This window comes from Zingiber officinale, chromosome 4B, assembly GCF_018446385.1.
Source record: "Zingiber officinale cultivar Zhangliang chromosome 4B, Zo_v1.1, whole genome shotgun sequence".
Lineage (NCBI taxonomy): Eukaryota > Viridiplantae > Streptophyta > Magnoliopsida > Zingiberales > Zingiberaceae > Zingiber > Zingiber officinale.
In genome coordinates, this window is record NC_055993.1 from 8636081 (window position 1) to 8662897 (window position 26817).

General features: G+C 35.3%; 2 protein-coding genes across 2 annotated transcripts; both read left to right on the plus strand.

The window, feature by feature from the left end:
- The first annotated feature begins 678 nt into the window (after positions 1 to 678).
- LOC121974652 (agamous-like MADS-box protein MADS4) lies at positions 679 to 9115 on the plus strand. Its single transcript, XM_042525808.1, has 10 exons — positions 679 to 964; positions 3297 to 3375; positions 3700 to 3899; positions 6240 to 6318; positions 7756 to 7826; positions 7905 to 8004; positions 8089 to 8130; positions 8220 to 8261; positions 8624 to 8760; positions 8849 to 9115. The coding sequence occupies exons 1-10, from the start codon at positions 780 to 782 to the stop codon at positions 8898 to 8900; spliced, it is 987 nt and encodes a 328-aa protein (XP_042381742.1). The 5' UTR covers positions 679 to 779; the 3' UTR covers positions 8901 to 9115.
- Positions 9116 to 10625: 1510 nt separating this feature from the next.
- LOC121974653 lies at positions 10626 to 13691 on the plus strand. Its single transcript, XM_042525809.1, has 2 exons — positions 10626 to 11260; positions 13313 to 13691. Exons 1-2 carry the CDS (start codon positions 10912 to 10914, stop codon positions 13342 to 13344), a joined length of 381 nt encoding a protein of 126 aa, XP_042381743.1. The 5' UTR covers positions 10626 to 10911; the 3' UTR covers positions 13345 to 13691.
- The last annotated feature ends 13126 nt before the right edge of the window (positions 13692 to 26817 follow it).

Here is a 26817-nt window from a genome sequence, read left to right on the forward strand (position 1 = left end):
TAATAATAGTTGAAAAGAAAGAAGAAAAATTATAACTCTAGAAGATATCCGATCATTTAATGGGTATGAATATACCCATCGGAGATCCTATACCCGATGAGTATGGGGACGGAGGATATAGAATCCGATCTGAACCCGACCCATTGCCATCCCTACATGGTTGGTTTCCGCAGAGGCATATCCCTTCTCGGCGTCGCATGATGCATCACCCATCCATCCATCCATCCATCATCTAATTTTCGGCCACCAAGCAACCCGTTACTTCACCGTCAGCTGTCATCCGCAGATGGCAGCTTTTGCGTTGCCATTCGTCGATTTCTGACGGGTAAATTTCTCATTGTAATAAATTGACGTCGCTATAATTCCACTGACGCGACCCCTTCGGAAGGAAAAATCACATCACGCATTTAATTCTTACGCTTCCCGGACTCACTCTCGACACGTTACCACCGAACGCGGGACCCACCGCTAGCGTTTTATTCGCACTGCTTTTTTCCCACTAGCGTACTAACAATTATGCGGTTGGAAGTCCGCGTACGACCGTGCTTCCGAGCGAGCGTTGATCTGACTGTTCATTTTTCGATCCAACGGATCATAAAAGTCCGCATACGACCGTAGTCCTCCGGACAGAGCTCGACCACGTCTTTAGGAATACTATAATTCACACAATTCATTCTGTTCAACTTGTTGATGTATTAGCACTCCGTTGTGCCGGAGTACTGGAGAGAGACTGAGTGCTCGGTTTCGTCTTGTGGTCGAACTAGGGTTTGGTTCTGGAGATGGTGAGAGGGATGGTGGAGTTACGAATGATCGAGAACAAGATCGACCGTCAGGTGACGTTCGCGAAGCGGAAGAATAGACTGCTGAGAAAGGCTCACGAGCTATCCGTGCTCTGCGATGCCGAGGTGGCCGTCATCATCTTCTCCAGCCGCGGCAAGCTCTATGAGTTCTGCAGCCTTCCAGGGTAAATTCTGTTGATTAAGTATATAGGTCTAATAATTGTGCGAAAATGGGAACTTCGAACCACAGCGGAAAGAGAGCTCTGCTTCAAGCATCGAGTATTCAGTATCCAGTAAATTCTCTACTAAAAGACGGCTGAGAATAGATATCTACTTCTTCATTCTTTTGATCTGTAAAAATTAAATAACAAATCGAAAATGACTTAGGGTTTCATCTTATTGTTACTATTTCTGTTAATTTTATGTTTTCTTTCGATAGTTTGCGTCAAACAAAATATGAGAGATTAGTTGTTGCATGCTTAGATTTTTTACTTGAATATGTTTAGTTACATATTCATACAAGGAGAAGCAGGGGTTTTTCATGTTTGTTACCGAATCATGTGTTTCTTCTGATATCAGGTATAGTTTACTTTTCTCATTCCACATCAAAAGGAACTTAAATTTTGAGTTATTCTTGTTTCAGATCGGAACTTGTTTTCCATGATATATATATAGGTAAAGCGAACTGTAAACTATGAGACCTTAGTTGAACATTTCTACTATAGCTTAAATTTCAAAGTAAATTTTGTTTCAGATTGGAACTTGTTTTCCGTGATATATATGTGAAAGCGAACTGTAAATTAGGAGAGCTAAGTAGAACATTTCTACTATACACTTTAAATGATTTCTCAAATAAAAATTTAAAGATCCATCAGCGTCAAAATATGGAATCATCTCATATTTATTTTAGTAGAAATGAAGCTTGTCTAAAATCCTTATTCAATATCTATCTCCTTAGAAATCAGAACCAACTAAGCCTTCCACCCTTCTAGCTCTTTTCCTTTACATAATCCATAACATAGAACTCACAATATTAGCACTCATTAGAATCTGTTCTATGTATCTGAATTGTTCTTCCTTATATGCTACCTATATTTAGCCGAACTAACTTTTGGATCTATAAATAGTTATATTTTTAGGTATATACTTCGAATTATATATACATATATCAGATCAGTTGATACTTTAAAACATCTACTCTTATAATTTAGAGCGTATACTTTAAATTATATGCCCTATAATGTTCTTGTCGTTAAGTAAATGCATTGTATTTTGCTAGCTTTAGAATATTTCCTCTCATAGTATGTCAATTAATCAGTAATACTTATGATATTCCTCTCTATTTCCTTGACTTATCTAATTTTCTTAGTATAAAAGAATGATGCTCCATGTGATGAGCATATAAGTTAAATTTATCCCAAAATGTCACATTTAAGTTTTAACATACACGTCATTGTAATTGTACTGAGTGTATTTGTGCTATTTGTTAATTATAGCTAATCTCATATTTGTTAACTTACCCTTTTTGTTTGCAAAGATAAAAGGACATAATTTATTTGTCATTCCTTGAGAAAGAAAAATTGAGGAAAATTTTAGATCTTCTAATTCCAAAGACTTAAGTATTAAACAAACATTCATCTATATATGTTATATGAAATCTTCTTATATGGCCAATGTTTCATATGAATTACTTTTCTAAAAGGAGTTTGAAAATCATTTTTTCATTATCCTCATTAATAGTATTCAGCTAGACTTTACAAAATCTGATCATATGCCCTATCAAGAATTAATGTACTTTAACAATAGATATCTAGATTAAGCATGATATGATTTTAATGCTATAAGCACAAACTCGGTGACAGAGCAAAACAAAATAAGCACTCCCATTATCATGTGAAGGATACAAATCCTGAAAATCTACATGTGAACCAAGTTGACTTGATTATTTCTAAATGTAGGCAAGACAAAATTTGAAAAGCAATGAATAAAGAACAAAAACATACTTAGACTCACATTTGTCAATATATAGTAAGCGTTGCAAATGAAGGGCCCTATATCCTATCTACGAAAGTTTTTTCTTTAATATTTTTATGTTGCATTTAAATATTATTTGAGATACAAATTTGTTTTGTAGTCATTTCAATTTACAATGGTGCATTCAATTTATAAGACCTAAGTAATTGCATTTTATTAGAATGCAATTTGATATGACTTTGAATAAAGTATTACTTAGTAATTGTCTCAAATCTTTTGTATGATTTCAGTTCTGATAAACCTCTAAATTTATGGCTAACTCCAATTTATTTTGTTTGTCTTCTTAATCAAGTTCCGTATAAGTCTTTCAATCCATACATAGACTATAAATCTTCAGATCCTTGATGATGGAGAATGATCAAATATTGGTTCAAGAATGTTAGGCGTTGTGCATCTTATTGTGATCTCATCATGTTGTACAAGAGTTATTTCACTTTATTTTAAACTGCATTATTAATGATTCTCCATTATTTGTATTCCTAGTATGATGAAAATACTTGAAAGGTATCAAAAATATAGCTATGGAGGTTCTGAAATCAACTTTCAAGTCAAGGAGAATCAGGTATTTTGTGTATGAATTTTTCAACATACTCAATAGTTGACAATTTTATCTTTTCCCATGTTTTGTACACTGAATCAATTTATATAACACTTAAACAAGTCCGATTAGCGACCTCAGTCACTAATTGCGATTCTTCTTGTGGTGATCTATATATATTGTCTTAGCTTGATAGTGATCTATATATATTCTCCATTATATATTTACTTTAGGAATAGTGTAATTCACACAATTAATACTGTTCAACTTGTTGCTGTATTGGCACTCCGTTGTGCCGGAGTACTGGAGAGAGACTGAGTGCTCGGTTTCGTCTTGTGGTCGAACTAGGGTTTGGTTCTGGAGATGGTGAGAGGGATGGGGGAGTTACGAATGATCGAGAACAAGTTCGACCGTCAGGTGACGTTCGCGAAGCGGAGGAATGGACTGCTGAAAAAGGCTCACGAGCTGTCCGTGCTCTGCGATGCCGAGGTGGCCGTCATCATCTTCTCCAGCCGCGGCAAGCTCTATGAGTTCTGCAGCCTTCCAAGGTAAATTCTGTTGATTAAGTATATAGGTCTAATAATTGTGCGAAAATGGGAACTTCGAACCACAGCGGAAAGAGAGCTCTGCTTCAAGCATCGAGTATTCAGTATCTAGTAAATTCTCTACTAAAAGACGGCTGAGAATAGATATCTACTTCTTCATTCTTTTGATCTGTAAAAATTAAATAACAAATCGAAAATGACTTAGGGTTTCATCTTATTGTTACTATTTTTGTTAATTTTATGTTTTCTTTCGATAGTTTGCGTCAAACAAAATATGAGAGATTAGTTGTTGCATGCTTAGAGTTTTTACTTGAATATGTTTAGTTACATATTCATACAAGGAGAAGCAGGGGTTTTTCATGTTTGTTACCGAATCATGTGTTTCTTCTGATATCAGGTATAGTTTACTTTTCTCATTCCACATCAAAAGGAACTTAAATTTTGAGTTATTCTTGTTTCAGATCGGAACTTGTTTTCCATGATATATATATAGGTAAAGCGAACTGTAAACTATGAGACCTTAGTTGAACATTTTTACTATAGCTTAAATTTCAAAGTAAATTTTGTTTCAGATTGGAACTTGTTTTCCGTGATATATATGTGAAAGCGAACTGTAAATTAGGAGAGCTAAGTAGAACATTTCTACTATACACTTTAAATGATTTCGCAAATAAAAATTTAAAGATCCATCAGCGTCAAAATATGGAATCATCTCATATTTATTTTAGTAGAAATGAAGCTTGTCTAAAATCCTTATTCAATATCTATCTCCTTGGAAATCAGAAGCAACTAAGCCTTCCACCCTTCTAGCTCTTTTCCTTTACATAATCCATAACATAGAACTCACAATATTAGCACTCATTAGAATCTTTTCTATGTATCTGAATTGTTCTTCCTTATATGCTACCTATATTTAGCCGAACTAACTTTTGGATCTATAAATAGTTATATTTTTAGGTATATACTTCGAATTATATATACATATATCAGATCAGTTGATACTTTAAAACATCTCCTCTTATAATTTAGAACGTATACTTTAAATTATATGCCCTATAGTGTTCTTGTCGTTAAGTAAATGCATTATATTTTGCTAGCTTTAGAATATTTCCTCTCATAGTATGTCAATTAATCAGTAATACTTATGATATTCCTCTCTATTTCCTTGACTTATCTAATTTTCTTAGTATAAAAGAATGATGCTCCATGTGATGAGCGTATAAGTTAAATTTATCCCAAAATGTCACATTTAAGTTTTAACATACACGTCATTGTAATTGTACTGAGTGTATTTGTGCTATTTGTTAATTATAGCTAATCTCATATTTGTTAACTTACCCTTTTTGTTTGCAAAGATAAAAGGACATAATTTATTTGTCATTCCTTGAGAAAGAAAAATTGAGGAAAATTTTAGATCTTCTAATTCCAAAGACTTAAGTATTAAACAAACATTCATCTATATATGTTATATGAAATCTTCTTATATGGCCAATGTTTCATATGAATTACTTTTCTAAAAGGAGTTTGAAAATCATTTTTTTCATTATCCTCATTAATAGTATTCAGCTAGACTTTACAAAATCTGATCATATGCCCTATCAAGAATTAATGTACTTTAACAATAGATATCTAGATTAAGCATGATATGATTTTAATGCTATAAGCACAAACTCGGTGACAAGAGCAAAACAAAATAAGCACTCCCATTATCATGTGAAGGATACAAATCCTGAAAATCTACATGTGAACCAAGTTGACTTGATTATTTCTAAATGTAGGCAAGACAAAATTTGAAAAGCAATGAATAAAGAACAAAAACATACTTAGACTCACATTTGTCAATATATAGTAAGCGTTGCAAATGAAGGGCCCTATATCCTATCTACGAAAGTTTTTTCTTTAATATTTTTATGTTGCATTTAAATATTATTTGAGATACAAATTTGTTTTGTAGTCATTTCAATTTACAATGGTGCATTCAATTTATAAGACCTAAGTAATTGCATTTTATTAGAATGCAATTTGATATGGCTTTGAAAAAAGTATTACGTAGTAATTGTCTCAAATCTTTTGTATGATTTCAGTTCTGATAAACCTTTAAATTTATGGCTAACTCCAATTTATTTTGTTTGTCTTCTTAATCAAGTTCCGTATAAGTCTTTCAATCCATACATAGACTATAAATCTTCAGATCCTTGATGATGGAGAATGATCAAATATTGGTTACAAGAATGTTAGGCGTTGTGCATCTTATTGTGATCTCATCATGTTGTACAAGAATTATTTCACTCTATTTTAAACTGCATTATTAATGATTCTCCATTATATTATTTTTATTCCTAGTATGATGAAAACACTTGAAAGGTATCAAAAATGTAGCTATGGAGGTTCTGAAATCAACTTTCAAGTCAAGGAGAATCAGGTATTTTGTGTATGAATTTTTCAACATACTCAATAGTTGACAATTTTATCTTTTCCCATGTTTTGTACACTAAATCAATTTATATAACACTTAAACAAGTCCGATTAGCGACCTCAGTCACTAATTGCGGTTCTTCTTGTGGTGATCTATATATATTGTCTTAGCTTGATAGAAAGAGAATTAAAAATATCATGGGTTAGTAGAGTTGATGTAACCCAAGAGATATATATATATATGCAATATTATTTTCCCAAGGCCAAAAATAATGTTGCAATATTCATGAATTGCAAAGTCGGAGTACAAAGGAAAAAATAAATAGACAGAAAGGGAGACCTAGGAACTCATATTCATCTCATTATTGAATGGGCAATCTAAGAATAGTGGAAGCAATCTCTATTTGAGATAAATGCACCTAGATAGGATGTGTCTTCTTTAATGACTTAGTTCTTAATGATCTATTGCCTGGGTGTTAAAGAGTCTATTTAGGATTCCTTGCATTAATTTGACAGAAAGAAGAGGTAGTCTTTGAATCCTTGGCTAATTTGGGGTTGGCAATAGTCAAATGGTTGGAGGCTAGTTCTGAGACTGTATATTAGTATCTTATGCTTCTCAAAAAAAATGTCTCCACCTCATAATTTATTTGCGTCCATTGTATGTTAAACCATGTAATTATTTGGCAGTTTCTATTTTCTAGTTGTTATCTTTTAGCATTTGATTGTGCAAGTCTATATATTTGAGGTACTGAAGATGTGAGTCATTTCCCAACAGATAAAGGTTAAGCAACGTTTGAATTGAATTTGAATTCATAGAAGTCTGTAAACATTTGTACTTGGATAAATATTTTCTATGATTTTGCCTACAACCCCCGTAGTAAAAGGATCTTCTCATATATATTGATCTAAGTTATATATACCATAATTGCAACATAAACCCATATTAGACTCTTCTAAATATCACTCTATCTGTGTTTTCCTTATCATTTTCCCCAAATAGTGACAAAGATTTATCTAGTCATCTATTGTTTCGAAGTAAAATTGTACCAAGTAAATCGCCTTTTTCAGATTATATAGTTATAGAATTTTATATCTAGGTAAAGCCATATCTTATTAAACACATAAACTCTACATTCTCCATATGATCGCTAGATTCTTGCATTTATTTGCCTCGGTACCATAATTCAATCTCATTAAATCTTTCTAGCTAAAATTATCATTATTAGCTCCATTACAAGACACTAATATCACATGATGTCTTTAAATTGAACCTTCTTCGCTGGCGTGCTCATTTTTTTTAGATCGAGGATCTTCAGAATACTAATGTGATTCACAGGAAGCGAGATATTGCCATTTAGACGTTTAATTTATCTGATTCAAGATTTTAATTGGCGTATCAATCAGAATATATCTACATATTTATAGTCCTTCCTTGTAATTATAGCGTGTCCAGAGCAGTCTTCAAGAGTATATGGAACTTAAAGCTCGTCTTGAGTCTTTACAAAGATCACAAAGGTGCATAAATCTTCAGTATTGTTTCTTTTTTTTAGTTCGATTATAATAATGAATTTCCGTGGATTTAACTATCGACAGGAACCTTCTCAGCGAGGTTTTGGGATCATTGAGCGTTAAGGAGCTTGATTATCTTGAGAAACCACTTGATATGTCACTGAAGGAAATTAGATCTTCAAGGGTACTTAAATTTCAGAGCAAAATTAGATAATAATTATCATATGTATAAAAAATCTCAGGTTGTCCTTGATTTAATTTCTTGCAGACACAACAGATGCTGGACCAACTGACTGACCTCCAAAGAAGGGTATATGAACCCTATTTAATGCTGGATGCATATATTCTAAATTCCTCCCGTAGCGAAATATAATTAAGTTTGCATCTAATTACTGACAGGAGCAAGTCCTTTGTGAGGCAAACAAGGATCTTAGGAGACGGGTAAGAAGCTAGTATAACCCCATCACCTTTGAGCCTCGTTTTACAAATACATGATTTAAGTTACACAGACGATTTAATCCCATTATTTCCCTCTTATAATACCCAAATCTATTAGAATATACCTTCAATTCTATATGTTCATTTATTATTCCTCTTATAAGAGAGTTGGATTGGTTAAACTTTTATTTTCTTATTGTCGTTAAATCTAAGTTCCAAAATTGAACTATGTGACTAATTGTGTTTGTACATGCTTGCGCTATTTTTTATTCTCGATATTTGGTAGATTTTCAACTTTTCCTAACAAAATCAATTCAAGTTGTTTCCTTTACTACATTAACTAGAGTTTTCTTCGACGAGTACAGTTGGAAGAAATCAGCCATACCATTCATGGGGGACACGCTTGGGAAAATGGTGTTGATGCCGTAGCTCAACCACAACATTCACACGGTGATGATGGCCTGTTGTACCCATTGGAGTGCCTGCCTGCTCCACAAATTGGGTACATATCGTCTCAACTCAATTTTTAATCATTAATATTATAATTGGCACTTGCAAAAATCTGTTATATCTTTGCTCGATCTGTGCAGATTCCAATCTGATCAAATTGTTGGCACCAGTTCGGCGACTGCTAAATTATGAGTGGATGGCTTGCATGATTCATATATTAGAGACAATTATGGTCTACAATTATAATACTAAGACTTTGACGTTCTTAGTTTTGATCACGTCCCCATCCTTAATTAATGTGTGTAATTACTTAATTAAACTTCCGTAATCTGATCGTGACCGTCTAAATATATGTCTAGATACTCTTATCTTTGTCTACTTGCAAAAATAAAGACAAACTTTCATAATGCTGCAGGTCTGGTTCCAGCCCTCGTGATCTACTCGGGCCGTGAGCTACGTCGATGTCATCATCCGGCTTGCTTTCTTTCTCTCTCCTATTTTCTTTATTTCTCCTCTAATAAATTTAGGTTTTTTTCTTTCTAATTGTCATTGGGCCCGAATAGGAGAGTAAATCTCTTGATCCACAAAAAAGTAGATCAGGAGATAGATCATTCGTAATTATGATCGGATCGTGGTCGTAATTTGGTCATAATTGGTTACGATCCCTCCTTGGATTCATCGCCTCCAGATTATAGTTTGGGTCGGGACAGATGGTCGGAGACCCCCCACTTAGTGATCAGTAATCTGGTCACTTGTCCACTTCCGATCCAACGGCCTCCGACCGTTCATCCCAATCTAAACTGTAGCATGGGAAGACAATAAATGTAGAGAGGGATTATAAATTAATTATGATTGAATCATGACCACGATTTATTCATAATTATTTATGGACCAAGAAATCTGATCTTTCTGGATAACATTGAATTATTTATGGACCAAGAAATCTGATCTTCCTGGATAACATTGAATGTGACTCTACCATTGGATCTAGTACATGAGCATGCAAATAGTCTAACTATCCGGATGTGTGCTATATGCCATTCTCTAATAGTAGTTCTATTATTGCATAAATTATTTTGCGTTTTATCCTTTTAGCTTAATTACATTTTAGCTTTTTTGGTTTAACTATATTTTATCTTTTATAGTAGTTAGTTATGCAATCATAAACAAACACATGATAGTCTTGTGATTTGTGAATGAAGTCGCCTTTTTTGTTTGGTTTGCAAATACGCAAACTACAGAAAAGAGGGAAAAAAAAATGAAAAGTAATTGGAATTAATGTTAATTAACATCTAAATATTATTATTTGTTGCTATCAGATTAATGCCATTTCTCTGATTTAGATTGTTTATTACATTTGACTTCATCCTGTGAAACGGTAATTTGATTCAGATTAATACTTGAAAATTTCACGTTTCCTTGATTCATTCTAATTTTCTCTTAAATTCAAACTGAAAGATTATGACGTGCGTATAATTTGGTTCCGTGATTAAGAAAAATAAGTGTATGATTAAGGGGGAGAAAATTCCTACGATAAATTGTATGTTTCTTTTTATTGTTTAAAATGTAAATTTTAATTATTTCCTTAAAGTATAAGTTGATTTGATCATTCTTTTGATATTTTTTGGTCCATCATCACTGAATGGATCGCGATGGATCGAAATGAATTATTGGTGCTTGGAATCAAAGTTTCCGTGAAATACTAGAATAAAATGATTATTAAAGAATAATTAAAAGTGCTTATATTTTTCAATTTCATGAGCTATAAAAATAGTTTATTTTTCTTTAAATTGGTTTTATTTTTTGAAGAATATTTTACGTGAGAAAAATAAGAAGCAAAATTTTCTAATAATATTAAATATTTTTTCCAGAATGAAATAAATAGATAGATACTAACCTTTTATTATTATTTTTTCTTTATTAAAAATTAAAAATTAAAAAAAAACAAAAAACAAAACAAGTAAGGTTGGCAATTGTTGTCATTTCTGTTTAAACCAGACGTAATAAAGCTTGTTCAACTTCGATTGCCACCAAATCAAAACTTGCACTCGTTGCTTTCCTCCATTTCCATTTTTTATTTATAAAGCTTGCAATTCCAATCAAGTTATTTCCTTCCTTTATATCGTCCACCGCTCCCTTCCCCTTCTTCCTTGATCTTGATCGGGATTAGGGTTAAAGTTCTCTGTTTCCAGTCCCGATCACGATGGCGACCGACGATCAGCTGTCGCGGCTCATCTCCGAGCTCTGCTCTCGCCTCGTTGCGCTCCTGAACCGGGCACCCGCCCTGCCTCCCGCTGGAGCCCCGCCTGCGCCGAGGAGGCGCCTGCCTCGGCGGATGTCGCCCGCGGGTTTCGCCTCGCTCCTCCTCGGCGCGTCGCTCGCCCTCATGCTCTGTGGCTCCGTCACCTTTGTCATCGGGTTCATGCTGATGCCCTGGGTGATCGGGCTCGTCATGGTGTTATATTTCGCTGGGATCTTGTCCAATTTGTCCGCGGGGGGGAGGGCCTTCCTTTTCCCCAATAACTGCCCCTCCATCCCCAAGGAAATGTCAGGTATAAAAGCTGTATCGTCCCCTCATTTTTGATTATCGATTTAATGAATCGTCTTTATTCTCCTTCAAGATTGTCAATCTATTCCGTTTCTCATACTCTATGCAATCTTCTACGCTCATAGTTTTGTTTATTGCATCTGTGTTGTCCAAAATTCGGTAGAATGTCCTTATCCAAAAAGTTTAACTTTTTTCGGTAGGTAGTTACTGAACCTTTTGCACGCAACTGCATCTTTAAGGAATCCTTGTGAGTGCAAAAAATAATAAACGATCTTCTTTCCCTCCTAAATTATGTTCTCGTGACTTTTCCCTGCGGTAATTCACTCTTTTGATCCTCTAAATTGTTCCGCAAAAAGAGACATTTACCTACACGTATTTCTCTTGTGCTAAAAAAAATAATAATTACTCGTCTCCATCCATTTGATATACTGATTTAGGAGTAGTCATATTTGTTTTCTCTATATTCACATTTTTTGTGCATATCCCTATTAGATATCATCTCCATGATGCCTGTTTAGTGTTTACTTCACTTTCAATGGCCACATTGTCTGATTCGTCCAAATCTGAGTTACTGCATGCACAGGCACCCTTCACTTTGAACTTCCTCCCTTATTTTAAATACCTCACTTTCTTGTATTTTAACATCCTTGTCATCTTGTAGAAGTGGTACAATTTTCACTTGGTATTTTAATCTTTTTCATAGAACCTATGTTTTTTATTTAATTATATGCTCTTTTATTTTAAGCTGATCTTTATACCACTTACATCTAAGGCAGCTTGATGCAACCGGAAAAAATAGCTTCCAGAAATTAAAATATCCTTCAGAGAATGTATATGTTGCTTGATTGAAAAAATGCAGTCGGGGTGTCACAAATCAAATATCATAATTCTTTTGAGAATATTAATGTTGAGAAGTCATTTTATTTGATTGAAAAATTAACTCTATGGATGTTATTTATGTGTCTATTGCCAATGCATATATTCTGTTTCTTTAGTATGATGCCATTGATATCCTATCTTGAATTTTTATTTTCCTGTATTATTTGTGTATCTTTTGAGCGGCATAGTGTACAAAGCATTTATTAACAGCTGTCTAGCAGTATGTAGTTCATTTGTAATGTTGGAACACTCTTCCATAATGGTTGTAAAATTTCTTCTTTAAAAATTTTAGATGGCAACACATTAAAATAGATACACCTTTTGTCTGAAATATTTCTTTGACTTTACATTCTTTCACCAATATGATTGGGATAAGTCCTGTAGTTGCATAAGCCTTTTTTCTTTGTCCATCCATTTGAATTGCTCATTTATATGATTAGTTATCCCATTTTCTAAGAATTGGTTATCTAACTGAAGCTCGACTTCTGCAAAAGAAAAGAAAATTGTAACAGTTAAATCTCCAGTTTGTCAATTGTTATCTTGATTCTCTGCGCTTCTAATTTGATCAATCTTCTTTTTGTTAAATAGTATCACTGATCACATGGATTGACACTTGCCCATTCCTAAGATATTCTATTGGAGCATAGTCCAGCTTTTGTAATTTGTAAAAAAGTTTCTCATTAGAAGACTAAGATGATATTGCTTAGGAAATAGCTTTCTTTTGTGTCACTTCTTGGCGTCCAAATGTCACCGCCGTATATAGGGTATCATATGTCACATCTTGTGCTATTGTGTTATTCACCTAATACTGGTACACAAAATGAGATGGAGATATTTATAGGAAATAGTTAATTGACTATATATATCAAGAGAATTTCTCATCCTCATATAACACCTGCTTTAGTAAACGTTAGCAATCAATCTTAGAAGCAGCAAGTAAGATATAATGAGTTACGACACTGATTCACAATCTATGTATTTGTTTTTCAATATTATGCAGTGTATATTTTTAATACCATGTGCTAACATGTATGTTATTTTAATATATATTTTTTTAATGTAACCTCTCATTTTTAAGTTTATTGAGTATTTATATACAATGTAAACTCAGTTATGTTTTTTTCCTTTGGGAAATTCTTAATGAAATTATTACTAAATGCTTATTTCTATTTTGTAGGATCACTGCTTTCTAAGCTTCCATCTAGTTGACCTTGGAGCTACAAATTGCAGTAAATAAAATAGTTTGCCCATAAACGACTGAAGGCAGAAACCATCAAGGATCTTGACAATTGATGCTTTTTTCAATAATGACTGCTCTTATCTCCAGATTAATGGGCGCTTGCTCAATCTCTCTTTTATCCAGTTTCTTTGTTTTTTCTTATTTTGTTAAGAGTCGTGTACTTGTTAATTGTGCACCAATTTGTCTTCTTTCAAGGGGTCTCCTTTTTACTGTATAGTCGCACTTTAATTACACCAAGTATTTCCCCGACATTTGTCTTCTTTGAATTGTCATGTTTACAGAAAGGTTATAAAAGCGACTTATTCTTTGCCCTACAGACACACAAATGTATGTACTCATGAGAGTTTTTTTTTAAAGGCAAATTATATTGTTTACATGTCTTCCTCACCATTTTCAAATAGTTTAAAAGCAATATTGATGGCTCTTTTTTATGGGTATTTCTGATATTATCTTATTTTGTGAAATTTAACCATTAATCATGGTTTAAAATATCATCGAATTTTACTGGTTGTCTAGCCAATTCGCACCTGGGATCTTTTAGTGCACACGAGATGCTTTCTATTTTCTTTTGCAAGGCGTCCCTGAGTATATCTGTCTTCTTCAGACAACTAGCTAATCCTCTGGTATTCTTTATCTTCCTCCATAGGCGAGCAACAAGATTCAGACAGAGAACAAAGCATAGTTATCTATGGAACTCATGGAGATGTTATACGATACTAATCGACCAAATTGCATTGTAATGGGTTTCACATATAGCATCGATCTTATGCCTCAATAGAAGCTCTGTATAACTTGCTTTGCCACGTGGATTATGATGTTGGTATGGCATATTAGAGGCCACTGAACAAAAGTGAAGATTGCATTTCATGATAAAATAAATTCTCCACCATCAACGCAAATTGCTCCAAAATCAAGTTTGGGAGAGCCATTCATTCCATGGAATCTCTTAGCTCTCCACAAAATCCATACTTCTTCATTACTTGCTTGACCTCTGGAGGTTGTCAATGCTGCACGTCATCCTCTGTTCATGACCCTTCCCAGCACTCGACTCTGGACGCAAAAAAATCTGTGTGCTTCTTGTTCAATTCATTGTTACCGTCACAGTGCAACATGAGAATGCTAGAAGCATCAGATTCTCTTGAAAATAATACTGCAGATTAGATTGTTTTGATAGCTAGTCACAAGTGCATGCATTAACGATGCTTGGGAGGAGCAAATGGAGAAAAGAGGCAAAATCTTTGAAAGCTTCAACTTTAAGCCTTGCAATTGAAGTATGATTTTGGCAGAGTCAGAGAAAATATATCCCCATGCAATTTACGTATTCCTTCCAGCTGTTCGTATAAACATCTACTCAGGGATTTCTTTTAACAGAGGAGAAAGACATTTAAAAGTGCTAACACGATGTGCTCAAAGATCAATCTTAACTACAAGATTAACTTTACCAAAACAGATTTAGGACTGAGATTTCCATTCACTATAGAAACAAAAACAACCAGCAAATAGCGACGGAAAATAAATTCCTTCGCTAATATCATCGTTATCGAGGTGATAAGAAACCCTAATTAGTGACAGATATTAGCAATGGAATTTGTTATCTGTTGCTAGGAATTTGCGACAGATAACAAATCCCTAGCAACGGATGACAAATTCTGTTGCTAATATCTTCGCTATTGAGGCAACGGGAAATCATAAATTATAAATTTCGTCCTCATTTTACGATGGTATTTATATTCTATCGCAAAATTCACTATTTTAGATTTTCCTGGCCATTTTTTTTCTATCTTTTCTCCCAAACTCTCTTCTTCTGTCACTTCGATCATCGACCGATAGCTTCTTCAACACACGCGGTCTTCTCTCACTCTTCAAGCGCACACCAACTTCGCGGGTGTACCCTAGCTTTCCTAGGTGCATCCCGACTTCTTGGACGTATCCCGACTTCTTGGACGCATCTCAATTCCTTGGGCATACCCTGACTTCTCGGGTGCACTCCGATCTCTTGGACGCATCCCGGCTTCTTAGGCATACCTTGACTCCTTTGTCTTTCATCTCCTTTGCAACTTGACTCAAAATGGAAAAAGATAATCATTGAGTAAATCTCGAATTATTTCGAGAAAAGGATAATCATCGCATAAATCTCGGATTATTTCGAAAAAAAGACATTGGCACGAATAAGTCTTGCATTATTTAAGGAATTAAATAATGATAACTTGGAGATCAAAATGAAAGGAAAAAGTTTGTTGTCTTCTTATAAAAGGTAGCCATTTTTGACATCAAAAGTATATACACGCACATACATAAGTCAAAACCCTAATACTTTTCTTCTTCGTTCTCTAACTTAAGCGTCAGAATGGTTGTGCCGAGTAACCCTCTGACCGTCTTTCTAACCTCCTTTTTTCTTGTTTGTTGCTGTCTAGGCTCGCAGAACCACATCATCCTCATTGTCATCAAGTGATTGATGATTAAAGTTGACAATAAAGCCAACTCATCGATGATTCACTCGTTAGCATTCACGGGTAGGATCAAATTGATACCATCCCAATTGTGGGAACACTGAGTTAAAGACCTGAACCAGGACGTTAAGATAGATGATGCTGAAAGAGCTAACGTCATCTCCATGGCAACAGAGGATTTTTGACAAATTGGTAGCAACAAAGGTTCAAGCGGTATTAAAGGGGCAATCCTTGCATCCTCCACCAACAATCAATCCCTCAACGAACCGAACTGATGCCCTGGTCGGTTGAAGCGAGACTAACACACTAGAAGGTACCTTGACCTACAAAAACACCACAGATTGCTTCTCTCATATCGATAGGTAAGTTCGTCGTGAGAGAACATTCTATAAAATCTCTGGTGAAACACTTAGCAAGATTTTTCTTGGAGAAAGGGCCCCGAATCTAGTGGAACGAAAGCTCTTCAAGGCCCTCCGTTTTCGAGGAACATCCTCTAAGATGAGTTGCCAAGAAACTTTTGGGTGCTGTAGTTCAAGGAATATAATGGTATTACAGATCCCGAAGATCACATTTGCAAATTTAAGAATGCTTCTTTGTTACATCAGTATACGGATGACATCAAGTGTCTATTTTTTTTACCATGCATTCAGACTCGATATAGAGATGGTTTAATAGACTCCCTACCTCTTCTATCCAAACTTTTGAGGAGTTTAAAGCCATCTTCATGAAACACTTTGCAACCAGCTGAAGATACCAAAATATGTCGCATGATTTTTTTGCCCTCAGGAAAAAATTCAAAGAACCCAAAGAGTATCAACGGTTTAATTGGGTGACTATGTATGCTTCTCTAGTTACCCTAGAAGTACAAGTTAGTGCTATCTCACAAGACTTGATCGATGGAGATTTTTTTATGTCTCTCATAAAAAAACCCCCAACCAATTTTGAAGGATTACAAATCCGAGCACTTAAGTATATTCAAGTCGAGGAAGCCCAGTCCGTGAAGAGAAAGGAAGCTCCGACTCCCACTCCCATCCCCAGTCATCCAAATTGTAGAGCCCCTCCTCGACCCTTGCAAAATCGAGAGTTCACGAATCGGAGGGCCGAAAAGGTGGTACAGGCAGTGGAAGTAGTCCAACTCCTGCTCCCGAATCTAGTTAAAGGCCCCCCGAGATGACTAATTAATATTGTGTCTACCATCAAACAAGTACTCATTCCATTCGGGATTATTAGTAGTATGCGAGGGAATTTAAATGAGTAACTGATCAGTAGAATGCCAATCGGAGTGGGCCTAGTAAAAAAAATCTCTTGAACTTTTCAAACGTTATTGCCATCATGATGCTAATACCAATTGACCCATGAGTCGGCAATCCCATTATCCATCAAAGGAACCTTGAGGTTCCTCTCAGTCTCGTCAAAAGGAAGAAGAAAAAAGTACAAGTAAGAACAAAATTAATTTTAAAGGGACTGTGAACAAGATCTCGGATGGTCCCATAGATGGTGACTCTACTCTAACCTGAAAGGCTCGAAAGTTACGTCGTTAGCACTAGTCTAGGAAGAGGACAAGGTCCTTGTATAAATTTTAGACTAGAATATTTGGTTCGAATCCCCAATGATTATTGAGTAAAGAGAGTATTTATTGATACTGGTAGTTCTGTCAATATCATTTTTAAAGTAGCTTTCGATCAAATGCAAATGGATCGGGAGGAACTTTATCCTATACATACTCCTGTAACAAGGCAAGAAGTATAGCCTATCGGATAGGTTACCCTCTCCCTTTCCTTGGGGAGGAAGCATGTGTGAACTTAATAAACGTCCTTTATTATCATAAACACCACCTCTATCTACAATGTCATACTAGGAAGGCCGACAATGAGTACTTCCAAGGGTAGTCTCCACTTTTCATCAGAAAATAAAATTCGCGGTGGGGAGCTGAGTCGGAGAGGTAACCAATTGGTGGTGAGGAAATGCTACGTAGATATAATCTGGACTGACTCGCGCAAAGCCCGTTGAACTCAAAATAATATTGTCCAAGCTGTCCAAAGAGACACCGATATCCTGACCAGAGGAGAATCATAAAAGTGTATGGATTCATCTCGATCGTCTAGACAGGGTCACTCGAGTAGCTACTAGCTTACCTTTAGGGCTAAAACAAGAACTAATTGCATATATCTTACACAATCATGATGTCTTCTCTTGGTCATTAAAATATGTCACAAGAATTTTCCCAACTTAAAGGTTCACTGTCTAAACACTATCAAAAATTTGGCTCGTTCGATAAAAGAAGCGAAATTTCTCACTAGAATAGGACCGGGTGATTTAGGTGGAAATTAATAAGTTACCAGAAGTTGGGCATGTTAGTTGCTACTCGGAATACCATCCTAATTCCCCTGTATAAAAATTTGTACAAACATAGAACTATCCTAGCTACCCATGTGCTCTACTGAAGTTAAATTTGGATTGCAAACAATGCTTAACATTATTAATCCAAATTGTCCTTCAGAAGTTAAACTTGGATTGGAAACAATACTTAACATTTTTACTCTAAGTTTAACCGATGTGATATTCCTATGTTAAACCATATTACAGAAGTTATCAAATATCTATTTCAAAGATCGGCTTCTAGGTTAAACATAGCGAGACACTAGGCCTTCTTGGGTATGAGATCATCCACCACTTCCTAGACAAAGCCTTTCAAAGAAATTGGATATTTAACTTCTTACAGTAAACTAGGTTTAATATAGAGACCTCAATAGAAACACAATATCGGAACATGAAATCGAACAATAAAATCGATAACAAAAACGATAACATAAAACCGTTAACCTATTGTGTTTGGTTTTCCAAGATCTATACAAAAAATGAATTAGTCATGATGCGGAAACTAATAACTAGTTATACCTTTCATAGCTTATAGACCTCTTGATCTTCTATTGCATTCCTCTCATTCTCTTGGAAGTCGTGTGGGCGATGAACTTCCAAGACGAAATCCACTCAAGCTTCTTCCAAGGCTTCCAAGATCCGACCACCAACTAACCTCCAAGGGATGCTAGACAAGAGAGCTTCCTTCTCTTCTTCTTCTCCTTCAAGCAACCGGCCACCAAGAAATCTCCACACAAGATGCCGCCGGCCACCAAGAGAGAAAGCAAAAGGAGAAGAGAGAAAGACAAGGGCCGACCACCAAGGATTAGAAGAGAGGAATAGAAGATGTATATCTCATGAGGCACCCCTCCATCTCTTTTATAATCCTTGGTATTGGCAAAAAAGGAAAGTTTTAAACATAATTAAAACTTCCTTATATTCCTTGCCAATGACTAAAAAGGAAAGTTTAAAAAAAATAAAATTTAAACTTCCTTTTCTTCTTGTCATGGTCGGCCACCTCCTTGTGCTCCAAACAAGGAAAGTTTTAAACACAAAATTAAAACTTCTTTATTTGTTTCCGGTAATAAATTTTAACAAAAAAATTTCTCTTTTAAATCCCTTGTTGGTTATAAAAGAAAAATTTTATAAATTAAAATCTTTCTTTTAAAACATGTGGATGGTTACCATAAAGGAAAGTTTTATAAAAAATTAAAATATTTCTTTTAACTACAAATAAGGAAAGATATCAAATCTTTCTCTTAATCCTTTGTAGAAAACTATAAAAGGAAAGATTTTAAAATTTAAAACTTTCTTTTAAAACCATGGCTTCCACAAAAGGAAAGATTTTAAAAATTAAAATATCGTTTTAATGTAATGTGATCGGCCACCTAGCTTGGGCTCCAAGCTTGGTTGGCCATATAACATGGCTCCAATTCTTGGCTTGGTTGGCCCTAGCTTGGGCTCCAAGCTTGGCTTGGCCGGCCACCATAAGATGGGTAAGAGGCTTGACTTTAAGTGGATATAAGACTTTATAAATAAGAGGCTACAATAGGAACCGAGAGAAGGAATTAGTTTTGATCTCCCGATGAACTTGAGCTTCCCATGTTCGCCCAAACACCCAACTCAAGTTCATCAATAATATCTCATTCCACTAAAGAGTTATTATTGTACTACCGCACCAATCCCATATTACAATATGAGCTCCTTCTTATCATGAGTGTGTTAGTCTCCCTGTGTTTAAGATATCGAATGCCCACTAATTAAACGAATTACTGACAACTCACTTAATTAATATCTTAGCTCCAAGAGTAGTACCATTCAACCTTATTGTCATGTCGGACTAAGTCTACCTACAGGGTTTACATGACAATCCTTATGAGCTCCTCAAGGGGACATCATCAACCTAGATTACTAGGACACAGTTTCATTCTATAATCAACAACACACCATATAAATAATATCATTTCCCAACTTATCGGGCCTATTGATTTAACGAACTAAATCACACCCTTTGATAAATTAAAGAAATTAATATTAAGTATACGTGCTTGTTATTATATCATGATTAAGAGTACGTGCTTCCATAATAACAGAGGTTCTTTTATATAGTCAGTATAAAAAGAAACTACCTCAAATGGTCCTGCTCAATACACTCATAGTGTACTAGTATAATTTTATAATCAAGATAAACTAATACCAAATTACACTACAACCACTCCAATGGTTTGCCCCATTCCATCTTGGTTGTGAGCTACTATTTATAATTTATAAGGAACTGATAACATGAACTTCTGTGTGTCTCCTCACACCATGTTATCTACAATATAAATTAAATGGATAACTACACTTAGCATAAATGTAGATATTTGACCAATGTGATTCTTATTTCAAAATAAATGTTTACAAAAAGCTAGACTTTTAGTATACACTCTAACAATCTCCCACTTATACTAAAAGACTACGCTATCATTAACGCTGCCATACATCTAATTCTCATCCCCTCAACATGTCGATCAAAAGCTTTCGCCGGAAGAGCCTTAGTGAAAGGATCTGCCTGGTTATCTGCTGATGCAATCTTGACGACAACAAATTCTCCTCGCTTTACGATGTCTCATATCAGGTGATACTTGCGCTCAATGTGTTTACTCGCCTTATGGGCTCGTGGTTCCTTCGAGTTTGCTACTGCACCACTATTATCACGATAAATTGTGATGATTTTGGGTAAACCAGGAATCACATCTAAGTCCATTAAAAAGTTCCTGAGCCATACAACTTCTTTGGCTGCCTCAGAGACTGCCACATACTCAGTTTCCATGGTTGAGTCTGAAACACATTTTTGCTTAACACTCCTCCATGCTATGACTCCACCTCCTAAAGTAAACACATAGTCTGATGTAGACTTACTATTGCCCCTATTTGATTGGAAGTCAGAATCCGTGTAACCCACAGGGAGCAAATCATCTGCTTGGTAAACCAGCATATAATCTCTAGTCATTCTCAGATACTTTAATATATGTTTTACGGTAGTCCAATGTCCCTGTCCTGGATTACTTTGATATCTGCTAACCATGCCCATAGCAAAACAGATATCCGATCTCGTTCATAACATAGCATACATTAGGCTTCCTACAGCTGAAATATAAGGAACTGCCTTCATTTCTTCTATCTCTTTTGATGTCTTCGGAGACATCTCTTTAAATAAAGATACTCCATGACAAAAAGGTAAACAACCTTTCTTGGAGTCTTGCATGCTAAAACAAGCTAGGATAGTATCGATATATGAAACTTGGGATAAACACAACATTCTTTTCTTGCGATCCCTTATCACTTTGATCCCGAGAATATGTGCACATTCTCCCAAGTCCTTCATATTGAATTGCTTGGACAATCATACCCTTACTTTCGATAACAGTTTGATATTGTTGCCAACTAACAAAATGTCATCTACGTATAGTACAAGAAATACCACTACTTTTCCATAACATTTCTTGTATATACAAGACTCATCCGAACACTGAATAAATCTATAAGACTGGATTACTTTATTAAACTGAATGTTCCAAGATCTTGAAGCTTGTTTCAGTTCATAAATAGACTGATCGAGCTTACATACAAGATGCTCTTTGCCCTTTGCAATAAACCCCTCTGGTTGCTTTATATGGATGTTTTCTTCAAGACTTTCGTTAAGGAAAACTGTCTTGACATCTATTTGCCAAACCTCATAATCCATATAAGCAACAATAGATAAGAGTATCCGGATAGACTTAAGCATAGCTACTGGCGAAAAGGTTTCCTCATAATCAATTCCCTCTTTCTGAGTATACCCCTTCGCAACAAGCCTTGCTTTGAAGGTTTCCACCTTCCCGTCTGTCCCTCTTTTTCGTTTGTAGACCCATTTACATCCAATAGCTTTTATACTATTTAATGGTTCTACTAGCTCCCAGACTTTGTTAGAATACATAGATTCTATTTCTGAATTCATTGCTCTTTGCCAAGATGTCGCATCTTTATCTTGGAGTGCTTCGTCATATGTTCGGGGATCATGTTCATGTTTACCTGGGATTAAGTCCGAAGACTCTCCCAAAAACATGAATCTATCAGGTTACCTCACAACCCTCCCACTACGACGAGGTACTGTCTGTAGTTGTGTATCATTTGTGATATGTGTTGCAGTTTCTTGTGATATTTCATCTTGCACTGTTGGTACTAAAGTAGACGTGTCCTCTCTCATTTCTTCTAGAACAATTTCACTCATGGGTTTGTGGTTTATTACATAGTCCTCTTCTAAAAATCAGGCATTCGTGCTAACAGTGACCTTCTAATCTTTAGGACTATAAAATAAACCACCTTTTGTTCCTTTAGGATAACCTATAAACAGGCGAACTTCTGTACAAGATTCCAACTTATCAGCATCTCCATTTTGCACATGTGCTAGACTACCCTAAATATGAACATGACTCAGACTAGGCTTACACCCGTTCCATAATTCTGTGGGGGTAGAGGGTACTAATTTAGAAGGTACCAAGTTCAGAATGTACACTGTTGTTTCTAAAGCATATCCCCAGAACGAATTTGGTAATTCTGAATAACTCATCATCGATCTAACCATTTCCATAAGAGTCCTATTCCTTCATTCTGCCACACCACTTTGTTTGGGGTGTACCAGGTGCAGACAATTGGGATTGAATCCTAACCTCTGATAAGTAATTCCTAAACTCTCCTGAGAGGTACTCGCCACCACGATCAGACCGTAGTGTCTTGATACTTTTACCATGACGTTTCTCCACATCAGCCTTGTACTCTTTGAACTTATCAAAGCACTCAGACTTGCGGCGCATCAAGTAAATGTGTCCATATCTCGAATAGTCATCTATAAAAGAGACAAAATATTCGAACCCACCTCTCTCCTGGATAGTCATAGGTCCACATAAATCAGAATGAACCAATTTCAACACATCTTTTGCTCTATACCCCTTGGCCTTAAAAGGTCTCTTGGTCATTTTTCCTTCCAAGCAAGATTCACAGGTTGGAAAGTTTTCCAACACTAATGAACCCAAGAGTCCATCGTCTATAAGCCTTTGAATCATACTCAAGTTAATATGACCAAGTCTTAGATGCCAAAGATATGTTTGGTTCATTTTTGAAGGTTCCTTTCTCTTATTAGAATTAGAAGATGTGTTATTAATTTCCATTTGTTGCTTTAATTTGTGGAAGTTATTAGATTTAGAGTATACAAATTTCCAACTAATGTACCAGAACAGATAACTACCCTATTTTTCTTGATAACCACTTTGTCATCAAAAGAAACAATATATCCATCCAAAAATAGTTTATAAACTAAAATTAAATTCTTTCTAAAACTTGGTACATAAAGACAAATTCTCAAAATCAAAATTCTATTCCTATCAAATGATAAGTAGACATCTCCCACTGTAACAGCCGCCACTTTCGTAGCATTGCTCATGTAGATGGTTATCACTCCCTCATATAGTCGTCGGGTTTCCTGGAACCCCTGCAATGAATTGCAGACATGATCAGTGGCTCCTGTATCTACACACTAGGTACTGGTAGATAACACCGCTAAACATGTTTCAACTACTGGAGAATAAGACATACCTTTATTGTTCTCTTTACTATGAGGGCAATCCGCCTTCCAATGTCCAGACTACTTGCAAATGAAGCACTTTCCCTTCGGCTTCTTCACTCTTGCTTTTAGTCCAGTACCTAGAGATCGATTCACTTTCTTTGTTGAGCCAGCTTGTTTCTCTTCTTCTTCTTGCCTTTCGACTTAGAAGTAGAAATATTTTCAGCAAAGTAAATTTGAGAACTATGACAAAATAGCCATTCTACTGCCTGAAGTTTTGTCAGTAGTTTCGCCAATGAATAAATCCTTTTATTCATATTGTAGTTTAGGCGGAACTGCTCAAAACTTTTGGGTAGCGTTTGGAGAATAATATCGATCTGGGGTTCCCCATCGATTTCAGCTCCAAGGATTTGTATCTCATTCAAATAAGCCATCATTTTGAGGATATGATCCCTTACGGGTGTCCCCTCTGACATGGTGGTTGTCATTAAGTTTCTCATAGCCTCTTGCCTAGTAGCCCGATTCTGGTGTCCGAAGAGTTCCTTGAGATTGTACATTATATTATAGGTAGTAGGCATGGACTGATGCTTATGTTGCAACACATTTGATATAGAAGCCAAAATATAACAACGCGCCATCTCATCTGCCTTGACCCATTTCTTATGATACTCAATCTCCTCTTCACTAGAATCACTGTTAGAGTGTATACTAAAAGCCTAGCTTTTGTAAACATTTATTTTTGAAATAAAAGAATCACATTGGTCAAATATCTATATTTATTTGTTGAATATAGTTGTTCAATTAATTTATAAAGTAGATAACATGGTGTGTGGTGTCACACACAGAAGATCGTGTTATTAGCTCTTTATAAATTATAAACAGTTGCTCACGACTAAGATGAAAAGGAACAAACCATTGATATAGTCGTAGTGTAATTAGGTATTAGTTTATCTTGACTAATAAATTACACTAGTACACTCTAAGTGTATTGAGTAGGACCATTTTAGGTAAGTTCTTTTTATACTGACTTAATAAAAGAACTAGACCTTAGTTATTATAGAAGTGTGTGCTCTTAATCCTAATATAATAACAAGAACATATATTTAGTATTTGTTTCTTTAATTTATCAAAGGGTGAGATTTAGCTTGATAAATCAATAGGCCCGATAAGTTGGGAAATGATATTACTTATAATGTGTGTTATTGATTATAGAAGAAAACTGTGTCCTAGTAATCTACATTGAGAATGCCCCCAAGAGGAGCTCATAAGCATTGTCATGTTAAACCCTGCAGGTGGACTTAGTCCGACATGACAATGAGGTTGAGTGGTACTACTCTTAGAGCTAGATATTAATTAAGTGAGTTATCAGTAACTTACTTAATTAGTGGACATTCGTTATCTTAAACACAGGGAGACTAACACACTCATGATAAGAAGGAGCCCATAAATGTAATTTGGGATTGGTGCGGTAGTGCAACAATAACTCTCTAGTGGAATGAGTTATTGTTGATGAACTTGAGTTGTGTGTTTGGGGCGAACACAAGATACTCAAGCTCATCGGAAGACCAAAACCAATTTCTCCTCTAGGTCTCTGTCGTTGCCTCATTAAAGCCTCAAGTCCATCCAAATATAAGCCCATCTTGGTGTCCAAGAAGGGAGTCGGTCCAATGCTTGGTGACCAAGCAATGGCCGGCCACATCCTCCTCTCTTGGGGCCGGCCCTATTGCTTGGTGACCAAGCAAGTAGGGGCCGACCATAATAAATTCAAATAGGAGGGGTGTTTTGAATTTTTAAAATTTTCTCTTTGTAGAAAATTATAAGTTTTAAAAGAGAGATTTTAATTTTTAAAACCTTCCTTATTTGAATTAGGCCACATGGTTTAATAGAGAGTTTTAAAGTTTTAAAACTTTCCTTTTTTAACCATCCTCATGGTTTTAGAAAAAAGAAAGAGAAGTTTTAAAATTAAAATTTTCTATTCATGTTTAAAAAGGGAATTTTTGAAGAGAAGTTTTAAATTTCAAAACATGGTTTTAATTTTTAAAACTTTCCTTTTTAGCATCCACTTTAGGAAAGAGAGCTTGTAAAATTTTATAAGAGGATTTATTCTTGTAAAATTTTATAAAAAATAAAATTATTCCTTCCTATAAGTGGTCGGCCACCCTTGCTTGGTGCCCAAGCAAGGGGCCGACCAAGATTAAATCAATCAATCCATGATTTGGTGATTGATTCAATCAAGAGGAAAGAAAATGAAAAATTAAAAGGGAAGAGGAAAAACTAGAGGAAGATTTTAATTTTTGTAAAAATTCTTCCCTTATTTGCCTTGGGTAAGTAATATAAAAGAAGGGGTGAGGAGGCCTCATAAGAACACAATTCTTATTCTTTTGCTTGGTGATCCTCAAGTGGTCGGCCCCTCTCTCCCTCTCTTTTCCCTTTGCTCTCTTTTGTTACTTGGTGGTGTTGGTGGCCGAATTCTAGAAGAGGAGGAAGAAGGCTTTGGGTGGTGTTCATCTTGGAGGATCGTCGCCCACACGACGTCCAAGGCGAGCGAGAAATACGACAGAAGATCTTAAGGTCATTAGCTTGCAAAGAAAAGGTATAACTAGTAATTTTCTTCCGCATCATGCTAGTTATTTTTCTTTGTTAGAATTCCAAACACAAGAGGCAATAGGTTCTAGTTTTTTCGGATTTGATATTCGAGTTTGTGTTTTTGTTTTTTTTTTAATTTGTGATTCAAATGTTCTTTTTGGTTAAACCTAGAGTTATATAAGGAAATTAAATATTAGCTTTCCTTAAAAGGCTTTGTCTAGGAAGTGGTGGTTGCTCCCATATCCAAGAAGACCTTGTGCCTTGCCATGTTTAACCTGGAAGTCAATTTTGGAAATTAATATTTAATTGAATTTATAACATAGGTGGATTTGGATCAATAGTGTTAAGAACAAATAAGTTAAATTTGGAATCAATAATGTTAAGTTCTATTTGTGATTCCTAATTTAACTTCTAAAGAACACAATAGGTTATTAAGGAAAGGTTCGACACTTGTACAAAATTTT

Excerpts from the sequence above, each read along its gene's own strand:
- LOC121974652 (XM_042525808.1), top strand. The coding sequence starts at position 780 with ATGGTGAGAGGGATGGTGGAGTTACGAATGATCGAGAACAAGATCGAC. Across the intron at positions 965-3,296 it reads GAGTTCTGCAGCCTTCCAGG|TATGATGAAAATACTTGAAA; the intron begins GTAAATTCTGTT and ends TTGTATTCCTAG. Across the intron at positions 8,005-8,088 it reads AGGAAATTAGATCTTCAAGG|ACACAACAGATGCTGGACCA; the intron begins GTACTTAAATTT and ends AATTTCTTGCAG.
- LOC121974653 (XM_042525809.1), top strand. The coding sequence starts at position 10,912 with ATGGCGACCGACGATCAGCTGTCGCGGCTCATCTCCGAGCTCTGCTCT. Across the intron at positions 11,261-13,312 it reads CATCCCCAAGGAAATGTCAG|GATCACTGCTTTCTAAGCTT; the intron begins GTATAAAAGCTG and ends TCTATTTTGTAG.